The 21806-nt window shown below is 31.6% G+C and overlaps 1 protein-coding gene and 1 long non-coding RNA gene across 2 annotated transcripts in view; both read right to left on the bottom strand.

Moving 5' to 3' along the window:
• Positions 1 to 11850: 11850 nt before the first annotated feature.
• On the bottom strand, positions 11851 to 13020 carry LOC111695887 (uncharacterized). Its single transcript, XR_002763962.1, has 2 exons — positions 12934 to 13020; positions 11851 to 11942 (listed from the first exon to the last, which is right to left on the bottom strand). It is a non-coding gene; the product is annotated as an uncharacterized LOC111695887 (long non-coding RNA).
• A 642-nt stretch (positions 13021 to 13662) lies between these two features.
• The window catches only part of LOC111695892 (F-box/WD repeat-containing protein 7), a 32879-nt gene continuing 24735 nt past the window's right edge, over positions 13663 to 21806 (bottom strand). The window contains exons 17-21 of the mRNA XM_023465359.1: positions 20933 to 21348; positions 19455 to 19541; positions 17835 to 17892; positions 16319 to 16415; positions 13663 to 15202 (exon numbers count right to left, since the gene is read on the bottom strand). Of these exons, the coding sequence (XP_023321127.1) occupies positions 15156 to 15202; positions 16319 to 16415; positions 17835 to 17892; positions 19455 to 19541; positions 20933 to 21348 (705 nt within the window). The 3' untranslated portion in view covers positions 13663 to 15155. The remainder of the gene's footprint in view (positions 15203 to 16318; positions 16416 to 17834; positions 17893 to 19454; positions 19542 to 20932; positions 21349 to 21806) is intronic.

The raw sequence follows: 21806 nt of genomic DNA, 5'->3' as shown, positions 1-21806 counted from the left end.
ATCATAAATGCCTCCTGCTCCCCTCTCCTTCAAGTGTTAGCGAGAAAAAAAACCCCAGAAAATATATTATAAACAGAAGTACAAATCTTAAGGTATTACATATTTCAGTCAAATAAAAGTTTATTATTGTCACTTTTTCAGAGAATAGTTTTTTATTCAAGGAGACACTCCTCGACTAATTTTTCTCTAAAGAGAATAAGATATATATATTAAAAAGTAATCTCTGTTTGTTTGTTTGTATGTCTGATCATAACTCATGAACCCTTTGACCTATTTGCCTTAGATTTTGATTGAGGAGCAAGGGAAAACAAGGGGAATGTTTTAGCTAGGTCAACTTTTAATAGGGTATAATTATTTTCAGACTAAAGATGGTTTCCCAAGCTAGTTAAACTAGGAAAATTCCATAAAAACACAGAATTCTATATGTCAGCTTAGCTCATTCTACAGTCTGTAAAAGCCAACTATATCAATGTCTCAGGACTAGTTTCTTTGATATTTGTATTGTTACAAACTCCTTTGCAGATTTCAACTTCCATGCCCACCATCCTGCTATCGCAACCAACACCTTTTATTAGCTTCCATATTAAATCGAACCTTTTGGGTCCCCCCCCCCCCCCCTTCAATTTCTTAACAATAGATAGATAGTCTATAGATAGATATTTTACCAGAAAAATACATTCCCTAATAAAACTTACTTTGGTATCTTCTTTGCATGATCCAGTAGAATTATGTTTTTTTCCACTACACATTTATTATTCAATTAAATATTCTGATTTATTTAGAAATTTATCTTCAGAACCATATATAGGATTTAATTTAGTACATTTTTTAAAGAAACTATATGTTTGACTTTACAATAAGATGATATTTATGAAGTGTTTCTAGGTTAAGGAGTAAAAGGAGGTGTTGCATTTATTACATATTTCAATATCTCAATAAATAATGGTGTTAGCCGGTCCTACTTTTGCATGTATACTTATCTGATGCTATAGGAACAGGAAATAACGTCAAATCCTAAATGTCTCCGTTTGGAGGCGTCAGCTATTATTGATTGTTTGATAAAATGAATGATTGATTGGTTGAATGAAAAAAATTATTTACAAAGAGAGTTAGGTACAAGGACAGAATATAAAACATTTTTAGTTTGTTAAATCATTTAGATCCCAATGTGTTTGTGTTTTGAGTTTGAACCCTGTGAGTCCATTGGGACCGGACTTGAAAAATCGGAGCCATCAAAGTTACTTTATCCTATGAACGGAGATATTTTATCCTGTTCCTAGAAAATTAGATTAGTTAACATGCAAAACTAAAGTCGGCTAACGCTAACACTATTATTGACGGTAAAATTTAGAATTTTAAAAAATGAGCGGAAACTATTTTTGGGACAACGATTTTGGGATTATGTGCACTTTTTATTAAAACCACTATTTTTAATAGTCTAGGAAACATTTTTCGTGTTTTTTTTGATCGGAAGTCCCCCAAATTTTTTTTTCAAAAAATTAAAAATGCAATATTTTGACACCCTGTCTTTGCAGGATAGAATAAAAATTTTTATTTTTCAAAGCAACTCCTATTAAAATATCGTCAAAATTCCACTTAAAAAAAGTACTGCCATCAGAAGTGCAAACTGCATATAAAAAGCAACAACTCTTTGCAAAATTTCCCACATCTTGTAAAATATTTATAAAATAGTCTGTGTAACATTAAGAACCTTCCAAGAACCAGTAAATATGTGTTGGAACAATTTATTACCCTGTTACACCAGAGTAGGAATGACTTGGAACTAGCCTTTAGAGTTTTAATAATCTAGTTTCAGGAAAAGGATCCATGAAACTCAATGAAAAACAAGCTTACAATTTAGTTATAACATCCCCCCTCCCTTCTTCAGCCCAAGATACTAGAGAAGACAACATTATATACTTGAGAATTCCCTAGCTCCCATTCCAATTAAACATATCTGCATAGGAACAGGGCTATTCACTTAGTTTTAAAAATGTCATTCTCCTTAAAATACCCCCCCACCCCCTATTTTAGGAATGTCAAGGAGATTTTTTGGTTAGTACACTAAAAGTTCATTCTGGAACCTAGTTCCAAGATAAATATTTATAAATTACTTGTTACTAATATTGTGATTAGACTATATCTGAAGTCTGGCCTTAAAATAAGCTTGTAATAGATTTTCCATTCAATTGGTTTATCTAATTAAGATTATTAAGAAAACAATTATCCTGACAATTAACATCCAACATCATGCCAAATTACTAATCCCAGCTCATCAACTTCATATATAATATATTTACACTTTTAATATTGTTAAATGAATTTTGATGAATGAATACGATTTTGCAGAAATTATGATATTTAACAAAAACTGTCAACCCTCTTTCCCATTAATGTTTATATATACTTGGGATAAAGGACAAAAATTAGAATGCACTTATTATAGAGGCTAACTGCAAATTATAGAGGCTAAATGCAAATTATTTGACTATTAAGTTGTTCTTTAAAATTGTCTTTCCTGTATCTATCTAATGTATGATTTAATGATTAATTGATTAATTGATTGAATAATTTTCCTAGTGGAGGACACTATGTTGTCACAATCTACCATTGTCAGATTCTTAGAGAAGCAAACCTTTATCTCCTAAATATTAAAATATTAAATATTCAATAAAATAAAACCAAGAAAACAGCTATTTTAAAAAATCAAATCCCTAACAGTCTCCAACCCCCCTTGATTTTCATAAAGGGACTGGTAAGGTAAAATAAAAGGGGGTATTGGCCTAGTAATTGTTGAAGTTGATTGCGACCAATAATAGCTCTAACATATATGATATGGTATTTGAATCAAAGTATAAACGAATCTAAAAATTAGGATAACCCAAAGGTGCCAATAGAAATTATAGGCACACTTTACTATAATTTAAAATAAAATTCGCTATCAACACCTAACATGTCTAACCAATTTTAATTTCACCTAGTGGTCCCTTTCCGAATATGAATTGTTGTTTACTAAACAGCAGTCAACTAGTGTTTCATAAACCAAATATGTTAATTTTCTGCCCATTCTTAGTAAATGTTTCAATTATAATTCTAGATCTTGAAAGCAGACAAGATAATATAATTCATAATTAATTGCTTTTACATCCTCTCTACTCTCCTCCTGAAAAATTAATTAATCCCTTCCCTTTTTTACGCTTTCAACCTTTCCTTAGGAGGAGTTACATTCAAGATCTTAATGGGAATGCTAACTTTTTATTTAACAGGAAATTTTTTTAAAAGAAATTAATCCAGGTTTAGCATCAAAATGATAAGAATTTAAAAATAAAATTTTGAAGATCTGGAAATAAATAAAAAAATTTGGAAATAAAAAGCAGGTTTTTATTCATAAAAAACATTTTTCAGAAGAATATACACCCGTGGAATGTATTTTTTACTTGTAAGGGGATAACAATTTTAAATTTACCTTAATAAACTGCTGATCATCAATCATCTCACAGTCTACATGGGGTCTAGTTTTCGTGTTATGCAGGACAGCAGTGTAAATATCATGCTTGCTGTACAAACCACCTAAATATTTAATTTTTATCACGCAGTTTTTACACATTAGCTTGCAGTACAGTAGTGTACATATCATGCTTAATATAAATACCACCTTATTATATCATTTATATTATGCAGTTTATAAACATCATGCTAGCAGTACAGCAATGCACAATGTACACATCATGCTTGCTGAACAGTGATCATACCACCTAATTTTATACTCAGTATTATGCAGTACAGTTCAGAGTAGTAATCCTTATCAATACGCAATACTTTCATATACAATACAAAATATAAATAGTAGTGTACACATCATACTTACAGCATTTACCACCTCATCATATAATACATGGTATATACTAGTATTGTACACTGTACACTGTACACATCATACTTACAGCATTTACCACCTCATCATATAATACATGGTATATACTAGTATTGTACACTGTATACTGTACACATCATACTTACAGCATTTACCACCTCATCATATAATACATGGTATATACTAGTATTGCACACTGTACACATCATACTTACAGCATTTACCACCTCATCATATAATACATGGTATATACTAGTATTGTACACTGTACACTGTACACATCATACTTACAGCATTTACCACCTCATCATATAATACATGGTATATACTAGTATTGTACAATGTACACTGTACACATCATACTTACAGCATTTACCACCTCATCATATAATACATGGTATGTACTAGTATTGTACACTGTACACATCATGTTTACTGCTATACCACCTCATTATATACAAAGTGTATAGTAGAAGTTTATACATCATACACTAGTACTTACTACATCCTATAGTAATAATGATAATAATGTATAGATAATGCTTACTGTGTACAATATACATAAAATTACCACATAATTATATAGTAAGCAAAGGGTCTAGGTCATTGTGGGAAGGTTTTATGGGCTTATTAATCAATTACTAATTCTGTATATTTAATCCTACCTGGAATAATATTATTTTGTTTCAACCACTCTGTGATAGGAACTAGTTTAGCCAGATCTGAACCAATAGAGAAATATTTCAACTCTGAGGATAGGTTTAATAAAGGTACATGTTTTTAATTCCAACTTTATAGTTATTAATTAATTGTAGTGCAATACTTATAATAATTACTCCAGTGGCCGAATTTAAAGAATTTGAGCAGCGGTTCAAATTTAAGCCGCGGTTTAAATATGGTTGGTTCCACTTAAAATTGTATCAAATGTTGCAAGATTTAAGCCGGCGCTTAATTTAAACCGGGTTTTGGCGGATTTAAACCGCGGCTCAAATTCTTTAAATCCCATCTCAGTATTGTTAAGATGTGTAATTTTAAAGTTTATTAACAGTTTAAAAAAAGTCCGCAAACGTTTCGAAAATGCGCACATAAGATGTTTCACATCCCTACACAGTGGACTTTAAAAAGATTTCTTTTTGGTTATAATACTCCTTTAAATGAAATTTACGACATTGTATAAAGAATAACTTTAGTATTCTGCATTGGATAAATAAAAAGAAAAGAAATGATACGGCAAAAATATAAAACAGAACAGCCCAACTGCATTCTGCAATAAAGCCTGTGTATTTAATAAACATGACAGGGCTACCACACAAAAGATGAGAAATGAAGAGGCAACGATAGATAATATTTTTTACATTTATGGTTCTCTGCAGTTTTATACCTGCTTTTCTTCTTTACCTAACCATTGCATATTTTATCCATTGGACAGTTCTATTCAAAGGTTTCCATTTCTTCAGTGCCCTTGTTGGGTTACCCTGTATTATATATATTTAATCCATTCGACCGTTCTATTCAAAGGTTTCCATGTCCTCAGTACCTTATCTTGTTGGGTAACCCTGTATTATATATAGTTTATCCATTGGACCGTTCTATTCAAAGGTTTCCATGTCCTCAGTACCTTATCTTGTTGGGTAACCCTGTATTATATATAGTTTATCTATTGGACTCCATGTCCTCAGTACCTTATCTTGTTGGGTAACCCTGTATTATATATAGTTTATCTATTGGACCGTTCTATTCAAAGGTTTCCATGTCCTCAGTGTCGTATCTTGTTGGGTAACCCTGTATTATATAGTTTATCTATTGGACCGTTCTATTCAAAGGTTTCCATGTCCTCAGTGTCGTATCTTGTTGGGTAACCCTGTATTAAATATATTTTATCCATTGGACCGTTCTATTCAAAAGTTTCCATGTCCTCAGTGCCTTATCTTGTTGGGTTACCCTGTATTATATATATTCTGTTATATCCAGTGTAAACTTTGGAGTAAAACTTGTGGCAAAATTTGCCCAAATTTGTTCATACTTAGTTTACTCTCAGTTTAAAATATATAAACCTTGGTATGGTTACGTTCACCATAAAGGAAATGTTAATCAAGGTAAATAGTTTCTTCAAAATAACTTGTTCTCAGCTCAAAAAATCCTCGAAATTTTAAACTGAAAAGTTTCATAAAATTTTGGTATTATACAATCCATTTAGAAAAATGTGTTGACACGGCATTTCTCCTGGAAAAAATCTATTTATTAAAAATAATAAAAACTTATGAATTATATGTTACGATTCTCATTCTAATTATATGAAGAGTAATTTTGTCATTGGCAGTTGTAACTTTTAACAATGATGAATAAAATTTACATGAAATTATGAAGTTCAGAAGAATTTTCTTATTTCAAATGTTTGTATAAAAGAACCATGTGCTAAGAAGGATATTAAAGTAGGAAGAAGGCAGCAGAGTCTAGAGATGAGAATCGATTTTTTAAAATTCTTTTTTTTTTACTTTTAAAGGTCTGTTTAAGTTATTGTAAATATATATATAAATATGTTCTATTCACAACAGCACCCTTTACAGAGCTTTTTACGTGCTTTTCAATTCTGATATTCTAAAACAAAGCAACTGGCGGATTTGCTAAAGAAATAATGTAGGATGGAAATCGACCGAATCTAACATTTCATGAATGTTTAAAGATTAGAGTATGTCTACGGTACCCTCAATAGGCTTCACACGAATATGAGATGTTTTTCATAATTTTTCAAAATTTTACGCATTATTATTTAAAGTTTGCTCTTCTCTTCTCTTTTGTTCTTCTGTTCTTCTGGCAAAAACACATTATTTTACCAATCGTTTTAATATTCTGCTTTGCCTAGTCAAATTTTGGAAAATGTAACAACATACAATTTCTACCAGTGCATAGTACACATCTCCAATTCTTGTAGAACTGACCTTATAAACTAAAAAACCTAAAATTTCACAAAGCGAACCACAAACGATGCCCACCTCTAACTGTAGGCCCAGCCTGTAACAATACCCTGGAGTATTCGCTTTAACAAATTATTCTGCAAATATACTTTCATTAAAACTTTCACAAACATTTCAGACTAAACATAGAAAAACAACTTGACGAATTTTTTATTTCAAAATTTTTTATGGTTTAGTGAAAATGTTTATTGATTTTTTTCCTCAGAAAGCTGATTCAACATTTAATTAAAAAATTTTATAGAGAGATATATTCCTAAAAGTTTAATACAAGTAATGAATATTTAATTTTCATAAGGAAAACGAAAAAATAAACCCGAGATAGAATATTTATTTACAATTGTGCCCAATCCGTATCCCCTGTATTACATAATATGAGCAATCTTTTATACATGTGCATAACTTAAAGGAGCTGTAGGAATGACTTGCAAATTTCCTGCTTCAAACACATCGTCAGGAAATATGTGAGATGGTGAAAAATTAACACTTTTCAAGCTAGATAAACGATGATATCTTACACATTATCTAGCAGATAACAAGCATCGAATTTCCCTTTAATAATCTTAAACTTAATTATCAAAAGATGACCCACAAAAATTCTTTGTTATACCAAAATATAACATCATTAAAATTAGATAAAAAATCTTATCCACTTGGTGCTGGGGTAACTCATCATCTTGGGAATGCCCTCACATATTTTCAGTACTTAAACTCAGTTCTATGGATAGCAGATTATTTTGAGAAAAACAGAAAACTAATCTCTATGCTAGAATTCCAAGATAACCCACTTCAAAGCGTTTCCTACTTTTGAAAGCAATATAAAAGAAAATGATAAAAAATGAAGGTCTTTATCATTCCTTCTTGTACTCGAAACTAGATTAATGTTTCTGTTGGTTTCACTTTTTTAACGGATAAATCGTAACATTTTTAGGAGCGGAAGAACCGCTAGGCGATTTTTTTTAAGTTTGCACTCAAAAAAATTAATTATTTATTACTTTTTAGTATAGACACAAGGAAGTGGTAAAATTTCTAGTATGACTAAGAAGCACTTCTAGCATTGATTTTACACCTGGAGGAGACCATATTGACTTCTGTTAATGGCCCTATGGTGCACATTGTACAATATTGTTAAAGTACGCCACATGAAGCGCTAGAAAAAGTAAGAATCCAATTTTCTGATTTAATGACTCGGGCTGCCTGTTTACTAAAAAATATTTCTCATCGCCCAAAGTAATATCTATCTCCATTTAAAAGATGTTTTCAACTTCCCCAGTCACAACTTCCCAGAGACATCTTCCCCAACAGCAATTTCCCCAACAACCAATTTCCCCAACACTAACTTCCCCAGTCACTAACTTTCCCTACAGCAACTTCTCCAACAACAATTTCCCCATGCTGTAAAACAGCAACTTCCCCAACACCAATTTCCCCATGCAGTAAAATATCAAATATTTCCGTTTTTAACATTACTCCAGTGAACAAATGCGCAATTTTAAAATAAAAAAATGCGCAAATTTTTGAATGTGAAAAAAATCAGTTGGATTAGAGTCGACAATGTTGGCAGTTCATACAAGAAGAGAAATGTTCTGGTGGATCCCAATAAGTATGAGTACAACCTACAATCAATGTGTGGAGAAAAGAAAACATTCAAAATGTGTAGCAACAGCCGTTGGGAAGTGAAGTTGCTGTTGGGGAAATTAAGAATTTTTCTGCATGGGGAAGTTGCTGTTGGGGAAATTAGTGACTGGGGAAGTTAGTGTTGGGAAATTAGCGGTTGGGGAAGTTGCTGTTGGGGAAATTAGTGACTGGGGAAGTTAGTGTAAGGGAAATTAGCGGCTGGGGAAGTTGCTGTTGGGGAAGCTGTGACTGGGGAAATTGTGTTGGGGAAGTTGCGCTGGGGAAATGACCTAACACCTTTTCAATAAACCTTTAGTTTATAGATTTTTGTATTCGCCTACTCGAGTTCAACATCTAAACAAAACTAATTACATGGAAAGAAAGAACAAAAAAATTGGAAAAATTGGAAAAAGTGAAAATGAATTTATAAGCTCACTAATTATTTCTAGCGCTAATTGAAAAGCGCGCATGCGCAAAGGTTCAAAAACGTAATTTTATTTCTACCGCTTCATGTGACATATTTATAGCTTTATTTTCGAAACTGAGGAGCAATAATGAAAGCTTTAAGAATATTGTACACCATGGCCATTAACAGAGGTCAATATGGTCTTATTTCTAAGAAATAAACGGTTTAATGTTAACCTTTTTATTCATGATTACCAATTGAGGATTGCGCATGCCGCAAAACACTTTTGGGTGGCGTTAGTTTACTTCTTCACTCCCCCCCCCCTCCTTCCTGGAGACAACCACTATTAGAAATTCAAATAATTTGGTCTTCTCAAAAGCTCAGTACATAATAATTTACATTAATTTGGAGTTACATCATCAGTCTAAAATTAATTTCTATTCTACAATATTGTTCCAAGGTTTTTTTTTCTTCATTTTATCTTTATCTAATTAGTTTAAAATGAGGTGTTAACTTTTGTTTTAATTAGAAAATGTTCAAGTCTTTGAATTAGTTTCTTTGTTAACTAAACGTTGATCACAGAATTTCCAAATTAGGAAATAATAGCAGAATAAAAACAAACCATGTATATTTATAACATAAAATTGCGATGTATGTACTAAGCATGTTTGTAAATCTTGTATTCTCACAATTAATAATTGCATCAATCAAAGGAGTATATAAAAATGGGGGGGGAGGAGGGGGGCTATTGGGACTCAACCCAACTGGATCAGTAATATCTATGGTTTCCAGGTATCATATCGTTTAAAATTCTTTCGATAAATTTTTTACTGATATAAGCGATTTTCTTAGCAAAAATTACTCATTTCAAAACCAATTATGAAATGAAAACGTTATTCTCTAATCAATACTTTTTCATTAACCGGATCTTATCCATATCCTCTTGATTTATCCGCTAAACCTTTTGCAGCATCTCTACAATAAAGTCCTTTTATACGACAGCAATAAATCTTGTTTGCAAACCAATAAAGGGAAGAGGAGACTTCCTTGCTAATACAGTTAAACTAATTGGGAGGATAGCTTACATACAATAATAACCCCTATTTAGGAATGTTGTACGAAGTAAATATAGCGCTAGAGGGTGATAACTGATAACACTTATATCTGACAGTTATTTTTTAACTAGATTTATTGTCTAGTAATAACAGACAGTTAAAGGGACTGTAAGCGTAATTTCAAGGGATTCAATATGCAAAAATGAAAACGCCCTTTAAACCTTTATCTGATCAATAATGTAGATGGTAAAAGATATGGTTGTTTTTCTAGCTTTTAAAGTGTTAAATTCTGATAATTCTGATATATTTTCCTACAGTAGAAATGCGCAAATCACATTTGTTGAGACACCACATTTAGAATAATCAGTGTTATAAATGATTATCATAGATATCTAATATATACGTGACTTAACAACAGTTTTAAGGGTAAGTCAATCAGGCTTTGCCGTCTTAACAATCTCTTGAAATTACGTTAGCAGATGTAGCTAGCTTTAACTATATATTTCCCAAACCTGGCCCTCCTCGATCTCCTGCTTATGAATACGAAACCTTGTTTACAAATCTAATTTACAATTAATACCCTTCAGTAAGTTAATACCCACTATCTCACTTTTTATCCCTATAAACTCTCTTTGTATTTTCGTTTCAAATTAATAAAATCAATATTTAAAGCAAACACGTTTATTTCTGATTTGGTTCTTTTGCCTAGTTTATTTAAATTTCTATTGTCTTAAAAAAAAAAACATTTGTTTGAGTACTTTAGTGATTTGGAAAATATTACTTTTTAAAATGCTGTTTCTTAATTTGAACAAAACAACATTTTATGGAAAACACATATGACAATAACACTTCAGGAGAGTTGAAAATACAATACAACCTTGAATGTATCTTAAAATAACACTTTTTTACAACTAACATCGACGAATTTCCAAACTCCAAACATAAAAAAATTGTTATGAAAATGATTTTTCGCAGATTATCAAACTTTTTATATTGATATTTCTGATGTCATAAAAAATTGGTTCAAATTAGCAGGTTTACACCGTACACCGCCACCCTGTGACCCTAAATAATAGGCTGTGAAGAGAATGAAACAGACTTGGAACAAACTTCTCTCAATGCAGATAAATAAATATTTTAAACATATAGTTCTAAAACTTCCCAGCTTATACTGGAAATCTTATTAATAATCCAGAGACTGGATGACCTACAATCTTCAATGGAAACTTCTAATTTCTAAAAGGTTACTAGCTGAAGTGCCCGGCGTGTCCCATTGAATTAAAAAAATACTTTTTTTCAAGTTTTGAATAATATTTTTTTTGTCTATATGTTTACCATAGGGTAACCTTGGGTTGCCAATTTGGTCCAGCCGTTTGGGCAGCTTCAGCTAAAATATATATATTATAGAAGGCCTTAATTATTTAAATAAACATTATCAAACTGTAAAAAACTCTTTAAGGAATTCACAAAAATTGGTAGATTGGTAGATGGGTAAAAATATTGTTCAGCTACAAAACCTTGACAGTTACTTAGGGACTAAGGGAACTTGACAATAGTATCTGATTGGTCAGGGACCAAATTCAATAAACTTGAACTGCCTACCTCCGGTATAGATTGAATCACCAATTTAAATCCTTGCTTACACATTTAAACTTTGAATGAGTGGTTCAAACAGTTAGTTTAGATTAAGCCCCTATTATAAAGAAACAAGGTTAGCTTGTACATATACTTTCTTTGTCCTATGGCATACTGTATAAATCCATACTTATTTCTATGCCACTATTTATCCATTTTTACAACCTTCAGGTTCTTGGATTTTTGGAGTTAGGGGGAAAAATATGTGGAAACAATGGTTTGTCATAATTTTTCAAAGGAAGAATTTTTTCTAAGATTATAAAAATCTAAAATGTCTTACTTTCTATTTTCTTGCAGCCATTACTTGGTTTCTTTTCCTCCCAATCTGTACAGGTTGTGTAGGGCCAGTGTTGGGTTAGAATCAAAATATCAAAATGAGTGTCCTGCAAAATTAAGTAATTACGTGAATAGTACGTAAATATAACGTAACGTAAATATAACATATATTTAACGTATAACGAAAATACAACGTATATTTAAAGTAAATATAACGTTAATTGTATCTTGAACATGAAGTAGACCAAGATTTAAACAACAATTATTAATGTTATTCATTAAAATTTAACTTACAGTCAATGTTTATGTAACGTTGAGTTCCAGGGTTACAAAATATTAACAATAGAATTGTAATGACGTAATATAAACAAAATGTAAATTATAAAGTCCACAATAGCATGTCATATCTATATTTATTAAGTAAAAATCACTGTTTGTCTGTCTATTTGTTTAGATGTCTGATCATAACTCAGAAACCCCTAGACTGAACTGTCACAAATTTTGATAGGGGAAAAAGTAGAACCATGAGAATTTTCTTAGCTAGGTTTAAAAATTCGACCTCTTCAAGAGAAAATTTAGTTTTTAGGCAAGGCGGGGTTCAAGAGCTAGTTTTATTAAAATTACGACTTATCAATCATAGGCAATGAGCATAATCAATCAATCAATCAATCACACTTCTAGAAACACCCTTGCATGAGCTTAATTTGCTTATCTTACACTTTTCCTTTCTCCAAATAAATATTAAATATACGCTGCATTGAGCAAAATTTCGATTTACAAAATGGATTATCTTATACAGCTATAAATTTTCCTGCACTAATATAACAGAACTAGCAGAAGCTTTTGTCAAGAAAGAATCACTAAACTTTTAAACTCCTTTTATCTTTGCAACCGAATGGTGTAAACCCTTGATATTTCAAACTTTTAAAACAAACTGAATTAATAGTTTTAAATATTTTACTGGCCTTAAAACCAGGTTGCAACGATAAATGGATTATACAATTAAATATTGGTCGAGTATTCAGTTCCTTTAAGTTAAACAAAAAACTAACAAATTTATAAAAAGTTATTTTTCTTTTGAAGGGATTATTCCATTACCTTACTGTATGATGGGAAGGGGTAGAGGAGTGCCAAGATAAATTCAACCCTCATTTTCCTCTGTAACAAATATAATAATAATAATTTAGTTAAATGATTTTTAATTATTCAATCAAATAGAATCGTACAAAATCTTTTATAAATGTAAAAACAAAACAATTTTGAATAATTTTGGCAAGAGGCAATGGCAATATTTAAATACATAAATCAGGGAGAAGAGCTTTATCAATTTATAAAATTATTTATTTTTATGAAATGCCTATTTATTCAGCTAAGTTTGAGTTTACAATTTTATTTAACATGGATATTCATGAATAATAAATTTAAAACTTAAAACCAATCACTGAAGTAAAAGTTGCAAACTTTAAAACTTCTTAACTATATGAATAATTTTTAAATATTTTTACACATTTCCATTTTTATCTAAGAATTGGTAAAAGCTAAATCTACATTAATAATAATAATAGTGGTGTTTGAAAAAAGGAGAATTATTACTATTTTAGATAAAATCATTTCATACTTTTTTAATTAAATCCAATCAAACTGTTGTGGTTATCTGTATAAAGAACTCAATTGGCTTTCTTGCTAATAAAATTTTCTTGGAAAAAATTCCTAACATGATTTTTAAGTTTCATGAGAAGGAGAATATTTACAAGATCCAATAGTTTTTTCATTACATCTTAAGGCTAAAAGATTTTTCACTCGCTTTGCAAGATATATTTTTTAAAATCTTCTGATTACTCAATCAACAATGTACTCCCTATACTAACTCATTAAAAATGCTTTCTCTGTTTCCTTTGATAAGAATGAAGCGAGTACAACTAATAATAACTTCTATTATTAAACACAAAATCTAAACAATTACACATTAGTTTTTAATGTAAAATAAAATAATTGCAAAAAAATGTAATAGTTTGAATTGAAAGTTTGTAAAACAGTTTCATTTCTCAACAGATAAACAACCGTTAGTAAACAGTCATTTCACACTAAACTTAACGTACGTATAATGTTTGCAATTGTTTTGATAAGAAACGTCATTAACAGATCTTATACGTCACATTAAACGTGCACAAAATTCTATCCACACCAACCTCAGTTCTTCAAACATTAATATAAGTTGTGTTTCCGAGTTTGATAAAAAGATTAGATTAAATATTGTATTTGTGAAAGCTGAGCTAGTCCCCAGTTTACAAAACATTAATTCTAAGCACAATAAGGGGACCCCTAGCACAATGGGGGGGAGGATTAAACCCCCTCCCCCAAAGCAAAATACAGGGATAAAATCCCAACTCTCTCTGTAACAATCCCATTGACTAAATTTCTTCGGATTCTAGATCGTTTTCTTTAGAAATTGCACTCTTTTAGTATAAAATTATTGCTATTAGACTTTCTCCGTTACTATTATCATTAAAAGGGAAAGTGATTCTACCGTTAAACTTGTCAGTTCAATACCCATAGCACTTTTTTGTTAAAACAAACTTCTAGAAATACTACTACACAAAATATGTGTTTACATTTATTTACGCAATACTTATTGCTTTTTTAAACCGTCTCAAATCCAAATACCTTTAACATTGAACTAAAAAAAAGGTTTAAAATGAAACGTAGACTTCAGAGGAATGAATCTTCACGCCAAATAAAATTTCGGTTAATCTGTAAAAAAATGTGATATATAGTATAAAATGAGCATTTACAAAACATTTTGTTCAAGATGGACTGTATGTTTATGTTGTACATTATACAATGTAATACTGAATTATATGACACTTGACATTTTCCCTAGACCACAAATAGTATAATCTAGGGGGAATTTTGAGCTGAAAGTAGGTAATAAATTCTAAATGGATCTCCCGGAGGCAACTAGGGATCATATTTAAAAAGCTTGACACTGGTTTTTAGTTAGTCCTTATTTTTACTTTGATCGGAACTTTTAAAAACCAATAATCCGCTTCTTTTATAATTCGACAAACGAGATATCACAGATCACTTCACCCCATCACAATAATTGTTAGCAATGGGTATTACAAGATCAATCATCGTGAATTATTTTCTTAAAAAATCCCAAGCTCTGTGATCGAAACATTTTTTTAATGCGAAAAAAAGTTTAATGGAAAATGTCCGAAGCAATCTCATACAGGACAAACAAATCTAATGTACTCGAGATTAAAAATGTCTACGTCAACTTGTAAATGATAAAATTTTGGTCTAATTATATAAAACTATTAGCAGACTGTAAAGTCCCAGAGTTTCACCGTCTTGTCGTAGCTTCCTGAAACAATAATAAGGTTATTTCAAATATTTTTTATTTGCATTAAGTTGATTTCTTCCCACTTATTGTACGAGTTTTAAATTTATGTATTGTTTTGTATTGAATTGTAATCAGAATGCTCCATTCGCGGTATTGTTAAAAATTTTTATTTCTACCTGTGTATATTATTATATAATTATTATATGAATAAAATGTTATAAGAAGATTGTTGTGTTTCAAGTGATATGTGTATATTATTATATAATTATTATATGAATAAAATGTTATAAGAAGATTGTTGTGTTTCAAGTGATATGTGTATATTATTATATTTTTTACATTTCTTATTCCAAATCCTTAACATGATTCTGTTAAAATCAGTGCTTAGGATCCGGATCCGTTGGATCCGCAATATTTTTGCTTCCTGGATCCGGATCCGCAAAAATATGCGAATCCAAGGGGTAAAATATCAACCAAAAAATGCAAAAAAAACCTTTTTTACTCTTAAACCCCAATTCTGAACTTTTTAAAAAAGAGATTATTGTTTATAAAAACAAGCGAAAAAAATAAAACAAAAAAAATTGAAAATTATTTTTTGTTAAAAAAATTCAGTAAATCTTAAAGAAATGACCTGGATCCGGATCCATTTTTTTCCAGTGTAGATCCGGATCCTAAGCACTGGTTAAAATGATATAAGGTGTTTGGATTTCTTGACTGAAAAACATGCTTTTTTTGTGTTAAACTCAGTACTGCTAATTTACCGAACTTCTGTGCATATTGTGTCAAATAAGCTTTAAATTATCTATTATCGTCTCAATTTAATTGATAAAGAATCATATGGTTTTGCAGTTGTTTTGATAACTACTAAAATTCTAAAGATAACTTAAGATAACGTGTGTGGAGTTGTGAACTGTGGAAAAGAAAGATGAGATAACATATATCAAATTAAAAATGATAAGGCAACAAACAGGGTGGTCGGGCTTAACAGGGGGGNAATGGGTAATAGTGACGAACGGGTGCTAAAAATATAGAACTGCGAAACTGATAGTAAGCATGTGACAGATTGACTACATGGAATAAAAAAATTACATTTTATTAGAAAAGAAAATATAATTGGAATATTTAGGATGATTCTACCTGAAACTATATAAAAGTCGTTGAATTGTAAACATGTTACTCCATCAGAGTGTGACTTCAGAGTTACCAATCTTCGGCCTGTGTTCAGGTCCCAAACCTAGTGTACATGATGTTTAGTACAGTACATAGTTTTCAAGTCCCAGACCTAGTGTGCATAATGTTTAGTACAGTACATAGTTTTCAAGTCCCAGACCTAGTGTGCATAATGTTTAGTACAGTATAGTTTTCAAGTCCCAGACCTAGTGTGCATAATGTTTAGTACAGTACATAGTTTTCAAGTCCCAGACCTAGTGTGCATAATGTTTAGTACAGTACCTAGTTTTCAAGTCCCAGACCTAGTGTACATAATGTTTAGTACAGTACATGGTTTTCAAGTCCCAGACCTAGTGTACATAATGTTTAGTACAGTACATAGTTTTCAAGTCCCAGACCTAGTGAACATAATGTTTAGTACAGTACATAGTTTTCAAGTCCCAGACCTAGTGTACATAATGTTTAGTACAGTATATAATGTTCATGTCTCATACATAGTGTACATAAGATTTTGTTCGGTACGAAGTTTTCAGGACCCAGACCTAGTATACATAGGGTTTAGTTTAGTACAGAGTATTCAGCTCCCAGACCTTGTTTACATAGGGTTTAGTTTAGTACAGAGTGTTCAGCTCCCTGACCTAGTGTACATAGGGTTTAGTTTAGTACAGAGTGTTCAGCTCCCAGACCTTGTGTATATAGGGTTTAATTTAGTACAGAGTGTTCAGCTCCCGGACCTTGTGTAGATAGGGTTTAGTTTAGTACAGAGTGTTCAGCTCCCAGACCTAGTGTACAAAGGGTTTAGTTTAGTACTGAGTGTTCAGCTCTCGGACCTAGTGTACATAGGGTTTACTTTAGTACTGAGTGTTCAGCTCTCGGACCTAGTGTACATAGGGTTTAGTTTAGTACTGAGTGTTCAGCTCCCTGACCTTGTGTACATAGGGTTTAGTTTAGTACAGAGTGTTCAGCTCCTTGACCTAGTGTACATAGGGTTTAGTTTAGTACAGTGTTCAGCTCCCTGACCTTGTGTACATAGGGTTTAGTTTAGTACTGAGTGTTCAGCTCTCGGACCTAGTGTACATAGGGTTTAGTTTAGTACTGAGTGTTCAGCTCTCTGACCTAGTGTACATAGGGTTTAGTTAAGTTCAGAGTGTTCAGGTGACAGACCCTGTATACAAAGGGTTTAGTTCAGTACAGAGTGTTTAGGTGACAGACCTTGTGTACATAGGGTTTAGTTTAGTACACAGTGTTCAGGTGACAGACCTTGTTTACATATGGTTTAGTACAGAGTGTTCAGGTGACAGACCTTGTGTACATAGTGTTCTGTGCAGTACACAGTGTTAACTAAGAATTATATTGGATTAACTAATCTAAGTTCAAAATTATCAAAGAGTTGCACCATCAGGTTGCAAACATATTGGGATTGTAAAATTTAAATTTGTTACAAAGAATTAATGTCTTTAAAAATCAAATAAATTAAATATACCTTAATTGTTTTATCGTCGGCAGCCGATATTATTCTCCATTCGTCCGCCTGAAGGCATCTTAAAACAGGACATTAATAATAAACACAAAATAAACAAATCTACATGTCAAATCTTATGCTTACATATTTATTGAATTGACATTATTTAATCAAAGGTGAGAACTCTTGTATTAGGGAAATAGAGAAGATCAATACTTGATCCCAATCTAGTGTTAATCTGCAGATTAATTTATTCCATTTAATATTGTTTCGCATCTACCTGATGCAATAAAGACCAGTTTATCACCCCTGTGCAACCGCCTTATTTACCCCTGAATTTGATGTTTGTCTCAAGAAGAAAGAAGTTTCCAGAAAACGCGTACTTTCTAGTTTGTATATTATAACCCTTTGAGTTTGTACCGCGGCCAGCTTTTTATCAGCATTGTTAAAGATTTCGTAGTTGACGGACTGTATATTGTCTTTACGTTGATTATTTACTGTGAAGTGTTTCGAGGACCAATGTGGTGAGTTATCCTCATATACATTATTTATATTATATCGATATTTACTTCAAATATTATATTCTTATGCTGCAGTTTTTAAATGCCGAAGTAAAAAAGTTGTTTGTCTTTAAGTAAAATATGATAAACGTTGGTTTACTAAAGCTTTTTCTGTAGCCCAGTACTTTTTTCGATCTATATATTGTCATTTTTGATAGATTGAACTGCGTAATAAAACTTGAAGACTGATCCTGACTTTATTATGGAGAGATCTAAGAGCAGAGCAGCTTACGGTCAAATCCGGAGAAACACCACACGGTATACATATACTCAAATCTAGGGCAACTGGGTTGTTGCGAAACAAATATCCCGCAATGTAATTGTATCCTGAAGGGATAACTGAAATGAAGAGATTAAGCATTGATGCTCAAATTTGAAGTGCCCACAGTTGATATCGAGATGATGAGTATTTAACACAAAAGTTCCCAGTTCATGTGGGATTTAAGCCTTAGGTTGTAATGGATTATATAAATAATTCCCTTGTCTTATCTCATCTAATTCTATTTTCTAAAATTTACATTTTCTTCCTAAAACAGAGTCTGCTCTAACTTTTTATTTAACTGTAAAGAATGAGGGGGGGGGGGGGCGCGTAAACTTTACCCGTATACTAGTCCAGAAACCCAACATTGTCTAGAAACTAAGTTTTTTCCTACAAACGTCGACCTTCTCAACTTACAAATTTTAAATCAAGCTGAGAACATAAGACCGTAGTTTCCCCATCAAAATTTGATAGATTACTACTTTATATATTTATCTATGTATATGCTGACGTTTTAACGGACAAAACACTACTACTACTAAGTTTTAAAATCTTGAGTTTAACATGATAATCACAGAAAATTGATAGGAGATATAATAAACATCACTCTAAAACCAAACCGTAATCGTTGAATGCATTTTCCGGAGAGTAATGACGAAAGACAAACGTTTAACGCAACATTTAAATAGCACATCGGCGACGATCTTCGAAAACGTTTAGCTGTACAGATCAGACGTTACAAAAGCTTTATACTTGCTTTTATTAACTGTCAACATAATATATGTTAAGTATATTTAAAAAGTTCTAAGGGTTTAAATTTACCTGATAACTCCAGTATGCCCCTCACTAGACATCCAGTCCAGGGTTCTTAAACAGTCCAAGGAGGAGATAGACCAGACCTTGATAGTTCTACACAAACAACCATATTTAAACTAGAGATATATACCAGACCTTGATAGTTCTATTTAAACTAGAGATATATACCAGACCTTGATAGTTCTGCACAAACAACCAGATTTAAACTAGAGATATATACCAGACCTTGATAGTTCTACACAAACAACCAGATTTAAACTAGAGATATATACCAGACCTTGATAGTTCTACACAAACAACCATATTTAAACTAGAGATATATATACCAGACCTTGATAGTTCTACACAAATAACAAGATTTAAACTAGAGATATATACCAGACCTTGATAGTTCTACACAAACAACCAGATTTAAACTAGAGATATATATACCAGACCTTGATAGTTCTACACAAACAACCAGATTTATACATGACTATGGTAGTTGTTGGATCAATAAAAACATTTTCCAAAAATTAAGAAAAACAAATTTTTTATAAATTATCACAACCCCTCCCCCCATTTAGACTAAGACTGAGGTTTGAAGAGTAATGTTGTTAATGATCGGACATACATATCACATAGTGTATACTCTTTTAAAAGAGACTAACTTTAATTTATTTCAATAGTCCTTTAAAGTTAAAAATTGAAACTTAATCTTTTATTCAAGTCTCAGTTTAACAAGTCATATAGTTTAATGCATATTTTCTTTTCTAGGTCTTTAAATATTGACAAAACTTTAATAGTTCCAAGCTTAAACCAGATTGAAACGAAAAAAATTGCACTTTTTGTAAAAAAGAAAATTGAAATATCGAGATTTCAAAGTATCTATAATTTCATCTTATTACCAATAAAATTTTATTTTTAGCGCAGTGTACTTTTCAAAAAAGACTTTTAAAAATCAGAAAAAATTCGAGATTTCTTGCTTTATATGACAATTTTTTAGTTGATTCACGAGGTTTCTGATTTTCTTTTAGTTTAAAGATTTTCTATCAAAATTTTGCACTAAAACATGTAGCAGCAGCAACAGAACCTATCTGAACCTATTTCGATTTTTATCGTATTATTTTACCAAAAAGCATGAAATAAAAATAATTAATTTAGTAACTTTGGGGCAAAAAATGCTGAAACTCAAAAGTTTTTTCTTACAAAGAATGTTTCAAAAATATTTGATAGCAAGAAGATCTTTGTAATAATATATTTCGGCCAGATCCTAGCACGAGAATTGCCCCCCCCCCCCCACCGACATCAAAAAACGCGCATCTAAATAATATTATTTTAATACCAGCTTGGGAACCCAGCGGGACCCAGAGGTGTCATAGTGAGTCCCACTGATCGGACAAACAAACAAGGTAGACAGACAAACACAGAGAATACAAATTTATGTATATCCATACAGTAAGAATGAGACAATATCTGTATATATTTATAATATGGCTGTTTTCCTGTCTAAGGATCCTGTGATGATTTTAACCTCGGAGGAGTCAATGGTGAGGCAGGTGACAGCATCCTTGTGCCCTTCCAGTATACCCTCACAGATACCAGTATCCAGACTCCAGATCTTAACATTTATATACAGATACAGTATACCTTCACAGATACCAGAATCCAGACTCCAGATCTTAACATTTATATACAGATACAGGATACCTTCACAGATACCAGTATCCAGACTCCAGATCTTAAGATTTTTATACAGATACAGTATACCTTCACAGATACCAGTATCCAGACTCCAGATCTTAACATTTTTATACAGATACAGTATACCTTCACAGATACCAGTATCCAGACTCCAGATCTTAACATTTATATACAGATACAGTATACCTTCACAGATACCAGTATCCAGACTCCAGATCTTAACATTTATATAAAGATACAGTATACCTTCACAGATACCAGTATCCAGGATACAAATCCTAACATTATTACCACCTTAACAACCCTTAGGACAATTAAGTAAAATAACGGCCCTCTCTGGAAAGTTTTCGTAAAAATATTCGCGCAATTTAATCTCAGAGGAAAAATTGTCTTCCAATACTTTTTTGGGAAATAAAGTTTTTAACTTAACCACAGGTTCCCTCGACCAATTTAGCATACAAAACATCCCTCACTATATTCCCTGGATGGTTTGTAGGAAAAATTGGTCGAAGTAACCCTTGGAAAAGTAAAAAAAAACTTCCCTGCAGAAAAGTCTTAAATAATTATTTAAACAAAATTAAAGGGACTGGGACGGTCTAAGTAATTATAAGAGGTCCTCTATTTAGAGAGTTGGGGTCTGTCCTAGTATACGATTTTTGGACCCCCGCCCCCCCC

The sequence above is a fragment of the Eurytemora carolleeae genome, unplaced genomic scaffold, assembly GCF_000591075.1.
Source record: "Eurytemora carolleeae unplaced genomic scaffold, Eaff_2.0 scaffold142, whole genome shotgun sequence".
Taxonomy (NCBI): Eukaryota; Metazoa; Arthropoda; class Copepoda; order Calanoida; family Temoridae; genus Eurytemora; species Eurytemora carolleeae.
The sequence above is the reverse complement of the archived record's forward strand: the minus strand, read 5'-3'. Positions and strand labels throughout refer to the sequence as shown.